This window comes from Pleurodeles waltl, chromosome 4_2 (assembly GCF_031143425.1).
Source record: "Pleurodeles waltl isolate 20211129_DDA chromosome 4_2, aPleWal1.hap1.20221129, whole genome shotgun sequence".
NCBI lineage: Eukaryota > Metazoa > Chordata > Amphibia > Caudata > Salamandridae > Pleurodeles > Pleurodeles waltl.
In genome coordinates this window covers 540,017,437-540,038,071 of record NC_090443.1, presented here as the reverse complement: position 1 = coordinate 540,038,071, position 20,635 = coordinate 540,017,437, and the positions used below count along the sequence as shown (strand labels likewise).

Below are 20,635 nucleotides of genomic sequence, written 5' to 3'. Positions count from 1 at the left end.
GCCATTTTAAGACGCCCTAGCGCCATTTTCCCCCTACGCCGGCGCTGCCTGGTCTACGTGGTTTTTTTCCACGCACACCAGGCAGTGCCGGTCTGCTTGCGCCGGCTAACGCCATTCCATAAATACGGCGCCCGCATGGCGCTTCGGAATGGCGTTAGACGGCGCTAAATTTTTTGACGCTAAACTGCGTTAGCGCAGTTTAGCGTCAAAAAGTATAAATATGGGCCTAAATGTATGTGAAGCGCCGCATGAAGGAAACGTGCGGTGTGCTGATAAAGCATAAACAAACCACACTAAAGCAAACTCTTGAGGCAAGTGCGTAATTACATTGCTGCCGACGCGAGTGGTGTACCGCGGTAAGTGCTCCTTGTAAGCAAACACACGAGGGAACTACTTGATTCATTAATGTGCGGCAGTGAACCCCAAAAACCATACACATACAGCTTAAAGTAAATCGTCCAAAGCGCGGCGTACCTGACCCAAGTGCCACGCTTAGTGGGATGTGCTCAGTCTGAAAAAACATTTGAGGGAAGTGCTCGATGTTATTAGTGCCTGGTGGTGAACCTCAGCGAGCATACCATCCATTGAAAAAAATCCATAAGAAGCCTGGTGTCCCTGAATCGAGTGCTGCGCGAAGTGAGAATTACTTGTTCAGCAAAAACACTTCAGGGAAGTGGACAGATTACATTGAAGCGCAGTGTCTGTGATTCGTGTGCAGGGCTAAGTGAAAAGTGCTCGGTCTTAGGAGACATTTGAGGGAAGTGTTTCATTTCATTAATGCGCCGCGGTGAGTCCCCAAAAGCATACACCTACATTAAAAGTAAATAGCATCCTGATCTGAGTCCTGCCCTAGTAAAGCATAAACAAACCACACAAACAAACACTTGAGGGAAGTTCCGACGGTGAACCCGAAAAAGCATACACCAAATGAAAATGAAATGAAAATCGCAGGATGCCCATCATCCATGAACACTTAGACAAATGCAGAATTCCTGCAAAAGAACTCCGTGTAAACGCGTAGAGAAAGTAAAGTGACATTTCGAAAACAGGGGCAGATACACGTGCATCACAGCTGAGGCAGGAAACAATTAAAAAAAGAGTTCCCCCAAACGACAGTTAAACAATCAAAACGTAAGAAAACTGTACTTAGCCAATGCTCCTCAGCTAAGAACAGAAGTGACATACTGGCTGTGCAAACCATTTAGGAGGCAGCAAAGAAGAGAATTTGATTTGATGGTTCAAGAAGTGGCTCAGAAAGTGTCTTTCCTCCTAATATGTTTTTATTACGCAAGTAGTTCCAGACTCTGTCTAAGGTCTAATATTTGGATAAAGATACATTTTGGGGAGCCCGCAAATTCAAATGCTTAGATGACAACACAAGCTGTGGGTCTGATTTTTTTAAAGGTGAAATCATTATGGGATCAGGCTCAAAGTATAATCTAAAAAAATATAAATATATTGAGCAAACAAGCACAATGCTTCTCGCTAGCTAGAGACAAACATGTAGAAATAGAAGCCATGCCTGGCTTTCAGTCAACTCTTATAAACATGTATCACAACAGGACTTTATGGCTGAAGCATTTAAAGACCTCTGTAAAGTAAAGCTTTTACAATTTAAGATTTGTGGCCTTCCCCTCCTTTAGGGGCTTGCAAAACTGGTCAGCCAGCTTGACATGCAGAATCATCACACTATGCGGACAGCAAAAGGAAAGCATGAGTCACTTACTATACACCTACACATTCCTGCTAAATGAGAGTCAACTTTTGCTTCGGAAGATTTTTAGAAGCTGCTGCAAAGCGTTATGTTTTTTTGTATGAGAGTAGAATTCTCTCATGTGACCGCCTGCTGACATAAAACTGCAGCATCACAGCTGCCTCACTCCTCCCCACAAAATGTGTTTACATGGCTGGAACAAACATGAGTGTACTTAAACACTGCCACTTTCACTGCTGAGCGCTTCATGCAAAGCAGCCCCCGCAATCGGCTCTGACACCCAGCAGCTGGCTTACATTACTGCCAGTGAGTACAAAGAGAATGTTCCACTTGCCCTCAGTCTGCGCTTCTTCTAAGGCTCTTTTTATTTTATTGTATGTGCCCATATGCTCTATTCATTACATGTTATATTTTCTGTTATTGCGTCCCACCCTCATTCCAGTATCTGGTTAGCATCCCACCCAGATTCTTGACTGTGGTGCATGGCAAAGCCGTATATTGCTCCTCTTCATCCACCACTTTCTGAAGTGTATTTGGTGGTTTAATGCCACTATGACGATCAAGCAGCTGTAACTTGTACTGCTCATTTGTGTAAAATGTTTAAATCCTGCATGTTGCATTTCAGTGGCCTAATACTCACTGATAATGTGGAAGACGACAATATAGAATCCCTTCAATTAGAAACTCTGGATTGTAATTGATATTTTAGTGCCCATAATAACACCTCATCATTCACTTTGCAAGAAAATATTAAATATATTAAGTTCCACATAGGTAGATCTAATATAATAAAAGGAGTCTAATAAACAACCTGACAATTTATGTAATATATCATAAATACCTGGGGGACCTATTTGTTAAAAAGGCTACTTACACAAATGTTTATCTTGAAAATACTAGGTAGATGATGCTATCACATTTTTATTGTAGCAGGAGTTTTTTTAATATGAGGTGCTAAACAGACAATGGGCTGTGGATGAGGGGTTTAGTTGGTGTTATTCACTTCAACTATGTCTCAGCAGTAAGAAACAAAGCGTTTTTTCTGTTGTGGTGCAACAATATCCAGTCCTGGAGTTGCTGCCTGCCTCTTTCAGTCCTTATTTATTTTCATTTTTAAAATAAAACAAATTGTAAAGCCTGTTCACAACAGTGGATAGGTCTGAAATCAGTACACAATATAAAACTGAATGGTAACTGTGAATAAAGGGGATTTTTACCTCCCAATTCTAAGCTACAATAAAGACAACTAAAGATTTGCTCACATTACTACATAATCACACTCCATATAACTAATCTACTCAATACCACATAAATTTCACATCAATCATCACCATTCCACACCACATAATTCCACACAAGACCACACAATCCCACTCCACAATTCCACCATCTACAACACAGAATTCCACATCCTGCCACAAAATTAGCACCACACCGTATCATTCTACTCCACTACATGCCATTCTATGACATGCACTATCATCACAAATAATTACACTCCATGTCACACAATCTCACTCCACATAATTCCAGTACACTCAGTATCACGTAATTACTATCAACATAATTCCACTGCACACCATGCCTCATAATTCAATTGCACAACTCCCAACACCACACAATTCCACACCACACAATTCCACAACAAACAATTCAAATCTAACCCATATAATTCCACTCTACACCAAATACATCCACTCTATAACACATGGCTAAAATACATTGAAATTGGCAATGCCAATAGCTCTTGGATAGCCACATAGGTGAGACCTTTTGGCATTGCCAATGCTTGTAATTATATTGATCTATCACTTATTCTGTTTCCGCCGACTGTGATGACATAAAAATCACATGGTACCACTTCCTTTTAAGTGTTCGGGCTGATGGTCAAGTGGTGTAATCTCATATGATGTTATTAGAGGAAAAAAAGGAGCACAATACCATGAATACAGATGAAAAATACTACTCATATATTCCAAAAGAAATAGAAGCAGGAAGTAGGATGGGGCAGTACGGAGAATTACCTCACCTGCTGTTCCTTCCATGAACGACCGAAAGCGCTGGATCCCCCTCACACTGCCAATGCACCTCTTCAGCAGCCACACATCTGCTTTCTGCCATCTCAACTTCTTCTCTGAAAAGGGAAGAGCTTTGTCAGAACTCGCAAAACTCAAGTGGAAAGAAATCGCTGAGTGTGTGCTCCCTATGAGGTGCACCACTAATACAAACTTACAGAAGTAGCACCCATCATACGAATAAGACACGTATACCACATGTGCCCGGGGACTAAGGATATGAACCAACTGAAGACAGGTGTTCAAAGCTTACACACATACACACACACACACACACACATACACAGAACACAAAACAGCTGAATATGATACCACTTGCACACTTGCATAGAGCACTTTCACAGAGGCAAAGGCAATGCACGAAAAATGAAGGCAGGTGTGCAATACTTTTGCACAGGTACAGGGGCCGCTCCCCCGCTAAGGCAGAGGAGTGTCATCCCACTGGATTGTGGGGAAAGGAAAGGTAAAGTAATAATAACACTACGTTATTTTCATTTTATTTTTCCCGGGAGAAGGGGTGGGGTGGGGCTGGAGGGAGGGGGCTGAAGGAGGGCTGGATGAGGAGTATGTGCACCACAAAGTGTGCATGTCTGTTTGTCTGGCCGTGTTGGGCTAGCCAAACAGAGATGCACACTTTGCATGTTTTCTACCCGGTTGTATTGCACAACTGAGTGGAGAGTATGCCTAGGGTCCCACTCCCAGTCTGAGCGGTGAAGCAGGCCGCTCAGACCATTCACAACGCTGCTGTCATGCTGGTGACAGCACCGTCATGATTGGCTGGGAGCCTGTGTGCACCCGGGAACAGGAGGAGGACGACGACGGAGGGGAGCCGAACGCATCTCCCCCAAAGTTAAGCTTTTTTTTTCTTTTGTTTTCACACCCACGTCCTGCCCCACCACCCCCTTTGAGTGGCAGCCGCCACTGCACAGATGAATACAATGCATAACATTAGACTGGTGCATGCATAAGGCTTGCATACATAAAGCGTAGCTTCATGGAATGAGAAGGAAAGGAGGATTACACTTATACGCACAGAGGCAATGCACAAAATACGAAGAGCATGTGTATAGCACTGTTACAGTGATAGAAGGAATGCGTAAGAAAAAAGAAGGAGGGGTCAATGACTCCAACTTTCATCCAGGAGAAATAAAATAGAAAGACTTGGTGCAAAATACTCGCACACACATGTGCACTGCACTTTCACACCAATAGAAGGAATGCTTAGGAAATGAGAAGGTGGGGGGGGTTGTATAGCTTTCATTCCCAATCAGAAGCAAAGTATAAATAAAAAGGATTGATTCACCACACTTGCACACAAAGAAAAAGAGCATGGAATGAGAAGGGCAGGTGAACAGCATTTTCACACGTTTGTAGAGGTTTAGATGCAATGGACGAAATGAGAAGGACTTGCACAACACATACAAAGGCAATGTCTGAATTCAGGGGACAAGTTTACGGCACATGGGTAGAGAGAGGTAATGTGTGAAATTAGTCCAAGTGGACAGCACTTGCACATATGTGAAATAAGAATGGTGCACTGCACACACACAGACAAATCACGAAAAGAAGAAGCAGAGCTGCACAACACCTGTGCATACATTTAGAGGCGATGTGTGAAATGAGAATGGCAGGTGCACAGTACTAGCACACATGTAGATGTAATGCATACAATGAGAAGGGCAGATGCATAAGACTTTAACATGTAAAGAGACAATACATGAAATGGGAAGGCCAGGTGCAAAGCACTTGCACATGTATAGAGACAGGGCCTGGAATGAGAAAGACAGGTTCAATGCACTAGCACATATGTAGAGGCAACACGTGGAATGAAAGATGGATTGACGGCGCTTACTCACATAGAAACAATGCCTGAAATCAGAAGGACAGGTGCACAACACTTCCACACATATAGTGGTGATGCATGTATTGAGATGAACGGGCACACAGCATTTGCATGCTCATATAGAAAACATTCTTAAGAAGGATGCACAGCACTTGTACACATATAAAGACAATGTTTAGAAGGAAAAGCGGTGTACTCCATCATAGTTATTTCAGAGCAAGCATGCAGAGAATGCCAAATTCGCAACACACTTGTAACTCTCACGTGGGAACTACATAAAGTACTGAAAAGATCAGACTAACAATCTCAGTATATGAATAACACATTTTAACTCCATCTGGTTAAGGATTTATAAAGGAAATCTTAATTTCACATTTTTTTAGTAACCTTTGGGGTAGATTCTAGGGTGAGAATCACAAATATCAGCAGAAAGGCTAAATATTCCTTTGCTGGCAGGTAGCACACCTGAATCTATGCTTATGGCGGCTATGTCCATCTAATCTACAGCTGATCAGGCAGTGTACACTGATACCTTGCACCCTTCTAGTACAGCTATAATCAAGCTTTGAGAATCTATTCAACCAACATGAACACATGAATGGGCAGGTGAGAGGAACAATTGAATTTGTACCAGGATTATGTAATTACGTGCCTTAGTAAAGACAATTTTACTAAGGCACGTAATTTGTGTTTGTTAGAAGATTGAAAGATCAGGCAAAGTCGCTCTCACTGCCAGGAGGTTGACATGTTTCAGCAGAACTTAGAGGTTGATAGGAATTAACTGCCTTCTTCAGGCTCAGCCACCTCTATTGATCTGATTATAACTAGCAGTGAAAATTAAGACCCCTGCAGAAAGAAGAGTTTGTGTAGGGATCAGAAGTTGATGTTGTGAAGTAATTACATCATGGAGAATATACTGTACACTATGCAGAAATATTTACCCATGTGATAATTACTCTACACTCCCGGCAATTTATTTTTGACAGATTTCATCATGAAAAAAACTGGCAAAACCTCTCATATGGGCACAGCTGGAAAAAGACTAAGGGCCTGATTTAGATATCCTGTCTGCAAAAATCTAAATCTCATTAAATTCCATGGGATTTAGATTTCGGCGGACGGGATATCCAACACCTTTTTTACGGAGTAACCCATCCACCAATATTTAAATATCTTAATCAGGCTCCAAATCTGTGGAATTCAGTGTGGCGAATACTGATTCTGCATATTATGCCTCATTCTCAGATGGCAGGCTTAAAATAGGAGTTATTTACTCTGCCCAATAATTAACTTACCTTGGTGCAATAGTATTTACAAGGTGCAACAAATCCCCCACCTCCCCTATTTTGAACTCCTCATGATTAGGGCCTCTTTGTTAGCATGTCAACATATATTAAATTACTCAACCAAGACTGGTTTCCATAGCGTATTGTGAATTGTGGTTAGTGGCCACCTGGCCATCATATCCAGTACAGATATTTAAATTTTCCATTTTCATGTTGAGGAACAGCCTTGCCTCTCTCAGGATTACTCTTCAGCATTTCAGGTAGGGACTTCTTGCTAATTCCATCAATGGCCTGAATCCATGTACTATATCTGGCCATCATCATGCAAATTACCTTCAGTAGGGCTGTGTTTCAGCCCCATATCTGAGTTGACGTGAAGTCTCTAAGGTCAGACTCCATATTGTGTAGGCCCTGACTCCATCTTGGCTGATGGAAGTCGCCATCTTCCCTGATTTCTAAAGAATCATTGGCATGTCTGCCATTAGATGCAGATACTGTCTGAGCTTATCTTTCTAAGAACTTTAAAAGCGTCAAGTTATTTGATTGATGACATTGATACCACACTTAACGCAACATTCATCTGGGTAAAATGTCTACTCTTCACCATATCAAGGTTAAATAAGAACAGATACAGACATATAACCAAAATAATGTAGTCTGAATTTATGTCCTTTTACTTTATATGTTCATAAGGAAACATCTGGGATGCACACCTTGATGCACATAATCTATGCCAGATATTCCTAAATTTATGTCAGAAATTGCAATTTTTGATGAGATTTATTATATAAAGACTGCTACTTGTGACCACTTGTTGGGAGAGGCCATTTACCCAGATTATTACCTGAGATTCTGCCAGAGATGGTTTTACTTACTGCCAGGACAGTTCGCACTTTGCAGATGCAACATCTTGCCTCAAGGCTTCAGCTGATAAGGCCTAGCCCAGGAGGAAGACCGGCATCTGCTATGTCAGCGTGTATTTGCCTTTAGTAGGGAACACTGTCTTCATTCCTCCACTGATAAAGATGGTTTTTGCTGTCAACAAGACATGCAGTGCATCTTTTCCCTCTAAGAAACTCTAGACTGCAAGTTGCTCTGCCTTCCATGGTTTCTTAGTGTGGAGCATAGAGGTAGACATTTTGGTGTTAGGCTCTAGATTACATTTTTTCAATGTTAAAAATGTTAATTGTATTCTCATTATTAATAACGTTTCTTCTTGCTGTTTTTATACTATTCTGTGTAGCTGTTTTAGATGTACCGAGAAACAGATTGTTTCTCTAGTAATAAAAATACTTTTATCTTAAAAGTGTTCATACCTGTTAGCACAGTGTGTGTGATGTAGTGAGTAACAAAATAGGTTTGTTGCCATTACCACAGTGCCCCTAATACCTTTATGGGATTCCTAGAAACCCAAAATCAATAACTGAACTTCGATCATACATTGATAAGTGTTCTTTGAGACTACCATAATCTATCTTTCACATTCATCACTGGTGCATTGAACCTAGTTCACTCTTGTCACCTCTGGGTGGGAAAGCTTACCTTGTAGAGTTATGCCAAAGTTGGAATTTATGCAACAATGATTTGCTCCCTGCAATTAACAGAAGAACCTCTGACATCTTGTCACTTAGAGGTGAGTAGTACCCGACTCTCCTTTATGCGACTGTCATTGACTCACTATGGGCTGCAAGTTCACTATTGCAGCCATAGTGAAGTATTCATAGAATAGTGTGATAATCTTTCACTACGGACAAAGTTTAATCTGAACCAAAACAGCTGGGCAAAGTCAGAATGCTCACCCTATCCCAAGATGGTTCACTGACATAATATTGACACAACAAATATTGACCTACAGAATTACTGAAACTTTAATATTGTTAACAGAAATATTGAGGCCCTATACTTAATTAAAAAAGTCACAAATATTGTGCACAAAAATATCAATGACAAAAATATCTAATCATACATATATTGAAAACAAAAATATCTGAAAGAAAAATATTATAACTTAAAACTAACCATAGACTATGTCAAAAATATCGAAATCAACAATATTGATGACAATATTGTTAAAACAAAAAATAAGTAGCAGTTTAAAATAAGAAAAACTCAATATTTAAACAAAAATATATCCCACAATAATAACTTTAATTTATAAATCAAATATACAATTTTACTTAACAAAAATAATACATTTCAAACATATGAACACAAAACTCCTCTAAACTATAAATTACACATATTTAAATCCCACCTGCATACAACACATATTTATTTTTTATAAGCAATGTTTTATTTACTTAATGTAAATGCATATAATATTAAATCAAAAAAGTAATCTCAAATATGAACATTAGGACAAAACTGAAAAAGTAATTAAAAGGAAGCTAAAACAACCAATAATATAAAAGTATAAAAAATCAAACCAATTAAATAGCTTAACCAACTAAACAAACAATATAAAACCACAGTAATTTAACCAAAACAATAGCTTAAAAAATGCCAAACGTTTTAAGAGAAGGAAACTCTGCCGGATTTCCCTTGCAAAACAGAAGACTGCAACATATACAACCATACATCCACTTGTCCAGGTAAGTAATAGTTATAATCATAATAGCAACTTAAGTCATTTTACCTTTAAAAAGAAATTATTAATAAACAATTACTAATACAGTTTTTAACATTTATCCTTCTCTGCAGATTACTCAACCTTCAACAACACTCCATCCACATGTACACCATGAACACCACAAAAAAAAGTAAGTATACCTAAAAAACAACAGTAAAAACTCTGAACAACCTAAACGTTCTTAAACACCAAAAATATATTATTTGCAAAAAATAAAATTACCTTTTCTCTTCCAACAGAAAAAAAAACCCTGTTTCAAGAAGAAGCATCCTGAAGAAAAAATATCAAAGAAGACAAAACCTTGCTATACAAGAAGCAAGTATGTTTAAAAAAGATAATGTCTATTTAAATGTATATTAATTAAAAACATTTATTAATGACTATTTTTCTACATTTATGTCATTTCAGTAAATAAAAACATAATGACAGAAGATGCCAAATTTATAACATCACAGAAGGAGAAACTTTTACTGTGTCGCATGTGATACATGTACAGTTAAGAAAATGGTTCTTCTCAACATATTAATTGGAAATGTACCAAATATTATTCTAATGCATATTATTTGAGGGCAACTACCAAAGCAACTGTAGTAATCAGTGTTAAAGAGCATAACCGCGCTCCTATTGTAACAGAAATAGAAGTGAGAGAAATATTAGAAAGTATAAGGGAAGCAAGCATTCGTTCCCAAGAACCCACAGCACAAATACTTAAATACATACTACTCCACATAAAAGGAAAATATAACAGGCCAGTTACTATCAATACCCACCATACAATGCCGTCTAACATGAATTAAAAAAGCCACCAGCGAAACCCCACCTGCTCCTAAAACATTCAGAAAAATAGACATCCCACCACAGCTTACAATAACCCACAGAGAGGAAGAACTCCTATTATATGATAATAAAAGCCATGACAAACATATACTTATATTTGCTACACCTCCAAACTTCCTAAAACTAGCACAATGCCAAACATGGATAAGGGATGGCACATTAAACATGTTAAAGTGTCAACTACACACCATACATGGTGAATTTCAAAAAACTAATATACATGTTATGTATGCATTACTCCCAAACAAACAAGGCACTACCTACATGGAACTGCTAAACCACATTAAACAACAGAAAACAACGACTAACCTCAAAAAATCATTATTGATTTTGAGCAAGCCATGATACAATCTATACTTAAAATATACCCCCACACTGCTGCCACCCCATTGGGATTACTGATCCTGGCATTGGCCCAGATAGGACCAGAGAGGCTCAAAGCAGAATAAAAAAAATTACATTAATTGTAAACAGAGTTACAAGAGATTTCACATGGGTATTTGAGGGCTCCAGCTCATTCCTTGTCATGCAGAACTCATTTTTCCCTCTCCCATGTCTCCTTGAGTAATTGCAGGCAGTAATGTGGATGGGAGTACTGCTACTGCTGTAGCCAAGTCACCCAGGATATACTGATACCCTTGTAAAGGGCGTGGATCAGCTCAGTGTGTGTTTGGAGCCCCAAGCATGACATATTTTGGTGCCCACTGATCTTACTTTTACTGGTTATTTTCTGCAAAATGAAACGTGCATGACACCAACAAATCTCTCAAAAAAGAGGTTTACACAGAAACAGATGAAATATGTCTTTGCAGGGCCCCCAAAAATCCTTAACAAGCCACCAAGCAAAGCAAGAGAGACTTTGAGGTAGAGGTAGTCAGAGAGAAGACTGAGTTAGTTAAAAAGAATATGTACTTTCCCCGCTGGCCCTATGAAAGGTTGGGGCCCTGGGCAAGTGCCCACTTTGCCCAACCTTTAAAATGTCTCTGGGTCGGATGATGAACAGTTGGTTCCTCATCCACGACAGCCCAAGTATCGATGAATGTGTGTGTGAGTAATCCATACATGAGAAATTGTCCTTCATGCAGAGAGTGAGTGCCTCTGAGATTCTGAAATGTTTGAAGACAATTTTCATCAAATAAATCCTCTATGGTGTCAACCCCCCACCATCAACTAGGTGCAAGGCGCCAGGCATCTAGTAAAGAGTGTTGGTCTGAAAAGAAAACAGGAGGAGGTACACTAAACCCAGCCCTCTTGCTGCATTGTGGTAGCCAGGCATCTAAGACTGTAGGATTTGTTCTGTAGAATTCGATAGGTAAGCCTTCTAGGCTAGGGGTCTTGCCCAAATCCGTGTTTTTGAGTACAGTTTTTATTTCTTATAGGTTAATAGACTCTTCTATCTCCATGCAAAGATCAGCTGGGAGTCTAGGAAGTTCAGTCTCTGCTAGGAAATGTTTAATCTCTACAGAGTTCTGAGCGAGGGAGCTTCTATAAAGGTAATTGTGAAATCGGAATAATGTTTGACAGAGTTCCAATTGGGTATATATAAGATCTCCCATCTCGCCCCAAAGGGCCAGAATGGGATGCCAACGTTGGTCCTCTGAGAGGATCCAGGCCAAATCCTGCCTGATTTGTCTGCCTCTGAGTGGGTTCTGGCATCATAAGCTGACAAGTCTACACATCAAAGCTTTTCTGTCAAGACTGCTTCCTCCTTGTGGAATGGAGGCCACAGAGGTCTGACCTTGCTGCAGGGTCAGTTACTGCTCTCCGTTCAGCATCAATGTATGCTTGTTCCAATCAGACCAGTTCTTACTCCACGGATCTATGTTCACTTACCTGTGCTTGCATACAAGGGCTGCAGACTACCACTTTCATTGCCTCCCATTCTAAGCACTAGCCCGGGCTGATATACTCATTCTGATAAAGTATTCTATTAGTTGGGCAGACATGGTCTCCCAAATGAGCCTGCTCTCCAGTAGTGAGGCAGAGAGTTGCCAGGTCAAACAGCTGATATAGGCCTCCCCCATTTTAGTTTCACAATCAGTGGACTATGGTCTGAGATATCCTGCCCCATACATTCCATCTGTGTGATGCAGGGGCATAGTGTCAAGAAGCATACCACTCTATCCAACCTTCCAACCTTACATAAAATTTGTAGACCGGTGAATCATAACAGTAAAGTCTTTTTCGCAACTCCTATTAAGGTGATGTTGCCCCCACCCCATTTGAGACCGGAATCCATAGATATTGTGGGTGACTGTAGGGAGAATTCCTGGGTCTTGATCCAGGCCCAAGTCGCTGATGGTTCAGTGAAGAAGTGGGACTTCTGATCATAGATAATCTTTAGGCGGTAGAGAAATAATAATGAGTATTGGATCCCATTCCATTCTAGGGGGTACCTTTTAACTCCCTAAAAAGATACCTGCTGTCCCTGCAGAGTTATGGTGTAATCTGGAAACCGCATTATTCTGGAATTGTCTTTTTTAAGTGGACCCACCTGTTGTGCTGCTCGCAAAACTGTATCTCAGTAGTGTAGGATCCACCACTGAGTGCAGAGGAGCCCCTAGGGCAGGGTACTGGGTTCGGACCGGCGTGCCCTCTCAAATGAAAAGGAGGACATTGTGGTTACTGGCATGAACTCTCAAAACCAGGATTCCAAGAAAACCACAGCGCTCGAGCCCTCTGCATCCTCCCTGACATCCCTGTCATTACTGCACAGTGAGTGCCCTTTGTTGTTTTCAGCTCAATACTCCAAGACTTGGACTGTTTCTGCGAGGGAATGCATCTGATGGCACAGATCCAGTGTGGCAGGCTGAAGGTCAACAATTGTTTTTTCTGATTGGGACACTCTGTGTACCAGCTTACAATGGTCATCACGCAGAAGGTTGATATCAATAGTTATGATATCAATTTTGGATTCTAGGAGTGGTTTTGTGGTTTCAATGCCACTCGATATTTGATCAAATTTATGGTGGTCAACTAGAGGACTGATGTAAGGCTCACTGCGGATGGAATGACAGTTCCCCAGAGTACCGGGGTTTACCTGTCTTATGTGACCAATGTCCATTTCTTCAATTGGAACAATGGCAGTGGATCCTGGGGATGGGCACTGATAGGAGTATCATGATGACACAGTCGGAGGCATCTACAAAGGAGGCAACTGTACTGGATCAAGGTGGGTAGTTATGCAGTTATAGGTGAGATGCCATAAAGGTGAGGCGGTGCACACTGAAAACTGTGGGGCGGCTTTGACCCCCACTTGCACCCCGAATGGCCAGTACGTGGAGGGCAGCTTGATCTATCCAAACTAAGCCCAATGCCCAGTATCCACCAGTGGTGTTGAGTCTACGCGACTGCTCCCACCGATTTACCACTCCCTGGAAAGGAGCCATAGATATAATCACCAATTAGGGATACAGGGAGCATAAGGTGTGAATAGTCTATCTGGGCCCAGTGAACAAAAAAAAATGAAAGGCAGAGGAAACGTCATAAGCTATGGAGCTGTTTCACTCACCCCGATGTCCTTCGTCTACACCAGGCTGGGACAGGCCCTCTGCATATCTCTGGGAACTTCGGGTACAGGGCCCAGGTACGTCCTCTAGTGGGGTTCCAGGAACAGCTTTTCCTCCAGACCAACACAAGTTGCTATAGCAACAGGGGAGAAGTGGCTGTCTGGAGGTCAAACCCCTCAAGAAGTTGTCAGTCATCCCCGGGCCTCAGGAGGGGGTGGATTGCTGCCACAGCACCTCACTGTCCCCTCTATGGGGAGAGGGTCAGAGCGCAGTGTGACTTCTTTGTCGATGGGATATAGGTCCAGGACAGACCCTGTAGGCTCAGGATACTACTCTGGCCACTCAAGGACAGCAGTAGAGCATCCCAATCTCCTGGTTGGGCAAAACTCAGGCCTCTGCACCAGCCCTCCGCCCCTCTAGGCACTAACCAAGTCCACAGCCTGGCCCACCAGTGGACACCCTCCACTACAGAAGCCTTAGTGAGCAAGCAGCACTGCCCTGGGGATTACGAGCCCCCTTTCTGCCAGCCTTTGCATGGTGGTCTCACCGTCTTGCGAAGGCTGGCGGAAAGGAGGTGTCGGGGGCCCCCGTGGGCAGCCCCGACATACGTTTCACTGCCCAAATTACGGGCAGTGAAATGTGCGACGGGTGCTATTGCACCCGACGCACCACAACATTGGAGCCGGCTCGATTACGAGCTGGCATCAATGTTGTGGTGAGTTTTCTGCTGGGCCAGCGGGCAGAAATGCTGTTTTCGCCCACTGACCTACAGAAAACTCCTAATAGGGAGGCCAGCATACCGCCAGCACTGGCAGTATGCTGGCTGCAGCGGTTTCGGAGGTCTTCTATGAAGACTGCCGAAGTCGTAATGAGGCCCTTAGTGTTGGATGGTTGAGCTTAATGGATAAGTTTAGTTGTAGCTTCCAGACTGATCTTTCCTGGACCCCAAGAATAAAACTGGGAGTCAGATTTTGCAGTAGTGTCTTGCAAACATCAGTAGATATTGGCCTATTTATATGCACCCTGTTTGGCTGAGTCAATATTAGCATTACATTCAGGATCATAAAATAGCATTATATCTCGCAACAGAGTGCTATACCAGTCAATAAATGCCCTGTGTAGTAATTATGTTCCTCATGTGCAAGCAAGGGCCTATATAAGGAGGGGGCTTTTAATTACTAATTTAGCTGAATGGCTATAATACTATGAGACAGTTTAACTCACTCAGGACAGAATGTTCTAAATGATATAGGGGGAAACTAAGCGAAATACTAGATTGTTAGAGCAGAATGTTTATACAAGTCTTTATGCTCAGTACTGCTGCATTCTTAACAACACTCTGGGAACACTCTAATATTTTAATTTATTTGAAATATTACTCAAATTCATACTAAGCATTTCATTACAAAATAAGGGCCAGATTTACTAAAAAGTGGCACAACCTGGTGCTGCTCTAAAACTGGCAGCGCTGTGCTGCGTCACTTTAGAAATGCAAGGTTTCACCTTATTTATTAGAATTAGGTGCAGCCCTACATTTCCCCCTGTGCTGGCACAAAATTTAGCTGCCAACGCAGGGATCCTTGCACCATCGTGCAAGGATGTCTGCATTGAGGGATTTGATTGTTTATGTGTGGGAAGGTGTCCCTTCCCAAACATCACCAATCACTAATGGCGATTGGCACTTCTGTGTATGCTGCAGAATGCAGCACACACAGAAGTGCCAAAGCCTCATTTTGAAAGATTGCTTATGTGCAGGAAGGGACACTTTCCCGCATATAAACAATAATTTCTGGCATTTTGCTCATTCTATGTGGGCTGCAGAATGCAGCACACGTGGAAAAGGCAAAAATTGAGGAGGAATAAAAGTATTCCTCCTCGTTGTGCCTTGCTGATGCAACCCCTTGGGTGGCGTTAGATTTTGGTGCTCCTTCAGGTTTACGAAAATATGTAAATCTGGGGCAGTGTCAAAATGCAATGCGTGTTACTGTGGCACCCCCATAGCAACACCCATTGCACACCCCTTCCATGCAAAGTGCTGCGTGCGAAGGGGCCGTATTTACAAGGTGGCGTTAAGCTGCAAAAAGTGGCCTAACGCCACCTTGTAAATACGGCGCAGGGCATAGTGCCACTGAAGCGTCACGTAAAGTGATGCTCCGGTGGCACTAGGGTCTCATAAATATACCCCTAAGTGTTTGAGTCATCACTTTTGAGGTATAATCATGTGCAATGTTAGTGTAAAGGGCAAAGGTGGCTGGTAAAATATGAAAGGGATGGGGCGTAAAAACTACTGAAAGAGGAAGTACAGAACATAAATTTACTTTTCCTGCAGCTTCACAGAATCGCAGATCTCCCTTTTCTCGTCACAATGCTGCTTTCATGCTCTGTATTTCAAGACAAAGCTTGAAAGCAGCATTGGGATTGGCTTGACAGGCCGACCCATCGCTCCTTCAGAGTACAGGGAACTGGATCTCTGTCCCTATAGCTCTCTCATACAGCGCAGATTTTGAGGGCAAATGTACACGTCAGGCTGGCCGCACTGAAGCTAACGGCCAATCGGACATGTGCGCTTCAGGGCAGCAGACAGACGTCTGGATGAATGATGCCACATGGTGCGCTGTGATAGGGTCACGCCTACAATAGGGCGTGCACAGTGCTGCAACCTTCCCCGCTTCGCACTTAACTCATCATTGGTCATTATAATACCTGCAGTGTGTGACGGCTCACATTGGGAGAGGGGCACCACCCCTAACACTCCTTAAGAGGAACTGCCCATGGTAAAGGGCGTGAACTTATGTAGCAAGACAATAAAAACATTCAAGTGCCCCATCCTAGACTCACCTTTGCACACAGATGAAAGGTTCTGTAGCAGCTCCCGACATAAAATGTAATGGAGGCAGAGATCTGTTGTGCAAAAGAGCTTGAATCTTTTTTCCTCCAGCCAAGCCATTAGCCCACTGCACTGGGCAACCTGAAAACAGCGGCACATAAATGTAGAGAAATTTGAAGCCTTTAGCATGAGTAACAGCATTAGTTAACACCACATTACCTTCCTTTTGAACTAAATGAAACCACAGGAATTTCCACAAGTAAAAGTGATAAAAAATTTGTTAAATTAGCATAATCATTTGTGAATTAAAAAAAGCTGAACATAATGAACAATACCTAAAATATCACTAAATGAATACATACATAAACTGACCTACAAACCATAAAACATCTTTATGCCACGCACAGAGACAGATGTTTTCTTGAGCGAATCTCACTATATATTTTTCCAGATAGAATAATGATGAAGTCCATGAAATTTTTAACCAAATTAAAAAACATATTACAAGTTGACTTTTACTTTAAACTTGCTAATTAAAATATTAATGATAGAATAAAGTGTGAGTCACCTATTAGATTTTGGTTTACTCTTAGATGTTTGCGGGTGGAAAAATGTGGCACCCCCTCACCACCACCTAGATGCTTTTATATTACTCCTTCACCAGCTAAAGCAATGACTGCATCAAAATGATTGTGCCAGGCAGCATGTCAACTAGATATTGATGCACAAATCATTATTTTTTAGCGTGGTTCAGCCACTTCAAAGTGCAAGAGTTCAAAACTATCTGCATTATCTGTAGGATAGGCTGTATTAGGATGGAAAGCTCAGTGTTATGAGTCATCATCTTTCAAGTTCTGATATTAAGTAATACTATTCTGGATTGAGGGGTTACCATGGCATAGATAATTTAGGGTGTGATTGTGGTAGGGAACATCGAGGACAAAATATGGAATGGTCATGGGCGGCTCCTCCATTGGGGCGGAGGAGTGTCGCCCCCCTCCCACCAGCAGCGGCAGCTTCCACATCTGAACCCCCCACACCCTTCCCCGGTGACATCTGATGACGTCTGTGCACAATCGCACGCTGACCTCATCAGAGGTCGCCTCCATCACGCTGGAAGCACAGCCTCCAGTGCAAACGGAAGAGAAATGCTTGCATTTCTCTTCCGATCGGAAGGTAGGGGCGGGCAGAGAGACATCAAAGAAAAGGAAAAGCTTTTCCTTTCTTTTGATGTCTTTGTGAGCATTTCTGCAGCCCGACCGTAAAGCAATCGGGCTGCAGAAATGTCCACTAGACACCAGGGAGTTTGTTTACCTTTGGTAAACAAAGAAGGCGAGCGGCCCCTTGGGCAAGGGTAGCTCGCCAAGGGGGGCATTTTATAATAAGGCCATTTCTGCCTCTAGGCACCAGGGATCCTTTTTTTTTTTTTTATAGGTGGGAAGCAATCCCTTCGGCAAGGGTCACTCCCCTGGGGGACAAATTTCTTTGTGGCCATTTCTGCCCCCCTTGGGGGCAGATTGGCCTATTTTTATTAGGCCAATCTGCCCCCAAGGGGGACAGAAACCAGTAGACACCAGGGATTTTTTGTTTACATGACAATTTCACGTAAGGGGAGCGACCCCTTAGGCAAGGGTCACTCCCTGGGGGGCAAATTTATATTAGGCCATTTCAGCCTATTTTAAGTAGGTCAATCTGCCCCCGGGGGGGGCATAAACAACTAGGCACCAGGATTTTTTTTTTTTTTATTTTTTTTTACAAATGGGGAGCGACCCCTTAGGCAAAGGTTGCTCCCCTGGGGGGCAATTTTATTTTAGGCTATTTCTTTCCACATTGGGGGCAGAACGGCCTATTTTTTGTAGGCCAATCTGCCCCCAAGGGGAGAGTAGCCATTTCTGCCCCCTTTGGAGGCAGGTAAGCCTATTTTAATTTCGCCGATCTGCCCCAAGGGGGGCAGAAACCACTAGGCACCAGGGATTTTTTTTCTCTATTTTTTACGGATGTGGAGCTATACCTTAGGCAAGGGTCGCTCCCCTGGGGGGCAAATTTATTTTAGGCCATTTCTACCCCCCTTGGGGGCAGATCGGCCTATTTCTATTAGGCCGATGGGCAGAAACTACTTGGGCACCAGGGATTGGTGTGTGTGTGTGTTTTGTTTGGGGGAGCAGCCCTTTGGGCAAGGGTTGCTCCCCTTGGGGGAACATTACTGTTGGCCATTTGCAATCGGCCTATTTTTGTAAGGTCCATCTGCCCCCAAGGAGGGCAGAAAGACCACCAGACACCAGGGAAAATTTTGTTTCAAAACCAGAGGGTGGGGTATGGCCATACTCCCACCCCAAATAAATGGGGACAAAGTTGTTCTGCCAGCCAGTGAGCAGATGGGGTAATTGCCCCCGATCCATTCCCGGGGGGGGGGGGGGGGGTTTTTGGCAGAAAGCCTAGTAGATGCCAGGGAATTAAAAAAAATAGTGGGGTGGTGGCTACCAACCAGTATGGGCATGGTTATGCCCCCATCCCACCTGAAGGGGGTAACAGTCTTTCAGCTCTCCCCACCCACTAAAAGATTTTATCCCAACGGCAAGCAAGAGGACATTTGATTATTTTGGGTTTCAGTTTTACACTTTCGCCATGAGGGCTTGGCTAACTATCAAAATCCTCCCACTGGGAATGGTGAGGGCTGCACTTTTTGGAATTTGGGACACTGCCATGTAGAAAAATCTACAAGACCTAGACACATCTGAATCTGGGTGAGTCCAGGGTGGTGTGCTTCACGTGCACCCTGCACCATTTTCTAACACACAATGCCCTTCAAACCTCCAACTTTGCTTGAAATCACACAATTTTCTCACGTTTTTGTGATGGAACCTTCGGGACTCGGCAGGAATCTACAAAATACCTACCACCCAGCATTGTTGCATCTATACCGATAAAAAGTCTGCCCCACTTGCCCGCCTAAAAACATTTTTTTCCAAACTGCCCTTTTGGACCCACTTTGGTTCCCCCTCAATTTCAACATGTTTTTGGCTCTTTCCTGTCACAGGCACTTGGCCAACCTACACAAGTGAGGTATCATTTTTATGGGGAGACTGAGGGGAACATTGGGTGGTAGGAAATTTGTGCCGGTGCGGTGATCCCACACAGAAATGTGGGGAAATGTAATGTTTTTGCTAAATATGAGGTTTGCAGAGGATCCTGAGTAAGAAAATACTCGGGGATCCAAGCAAGTCACACCTCCCTTGACCCCCTCGAGTGTCTAGTTTTCAGAAATGTCTGGGTTTGGTAGGTTTCCCTAGATGGCTGCTGGGCCCAGGACCAAAAACGCAGGTTCCCCGCCCCCGCGAAAACAGGTAGTTTTGTATTTGATAATTTTGATGTGTCCACGTAGTGTTTTGGGGCATTTCCTGTTGCAGGCACTAGGCCTACCCACACAAGTGAGGTACCATTTTTATCGGGAGACATGGGGGAATGCTGGGCAGAATAACATTTGTGGCTCCTCTCAGATTCCAGAACTTCCTATCACTGAAATGAGAGGAAAAAGTGTTTTTTTGCCAAATTTTGAGGTTTGCAAAGGACTCTGTATAACAAAACCTTTTAAAAGTGGCACAACTTACCCCATCCTGGGTTCCCCTACGTGTCTAGTTCTAAAAAATGCACAGGTTTGATAGGTTTTCCTTGGTGCCGGCTGAGCTAGAGACCAAAATCCACAACTAGGCACTTTCCAAAAAAACACATTAGTTGTCAATGTAAAAATGTGATGTGTCCATGTTGCGTTTTGGGGCGTTTCCTGTCGTGGGCACTAGGCCTACCAATACAAGTGAGGTACCATTTCTATTGGGGGACTTGGGGAATGCTGGGAGGAAGGAAATGTGTGGTTCCTCTCAGATTCCAGAACTTTCTATCACTGAAATGTGATGGAAA

General features: G+C 42.6%; 1 protein-coding gene across 1 annotated transcript in view; it reads right to left on the bottom strand.

The window, feature by feature from the left end:
- The window catches only part of RGSL1 (regulator of G protein signaling like 1), a 483,194-nt gene that overhangs the window by 430,982 nt on the left and 31,577 nt on the right, over positions 1-20,635 (bottom strand). The window contains exons 3-4 of the mRNA XM_069233196.1: positions 16,732-16,861; positions 3,744-3,848 (exon numbers count right to left, since the gene is read on the bottom strand). Coding sequence (XP_069089297.1) covers positions 3,744-3,848; positions 16,732-16,861 — 235 coding nt within the window. The remainder of the gene's footprint in view (positions 1-3,743; positions 3,849-16,731; positions 16,862-20,635) is intronic.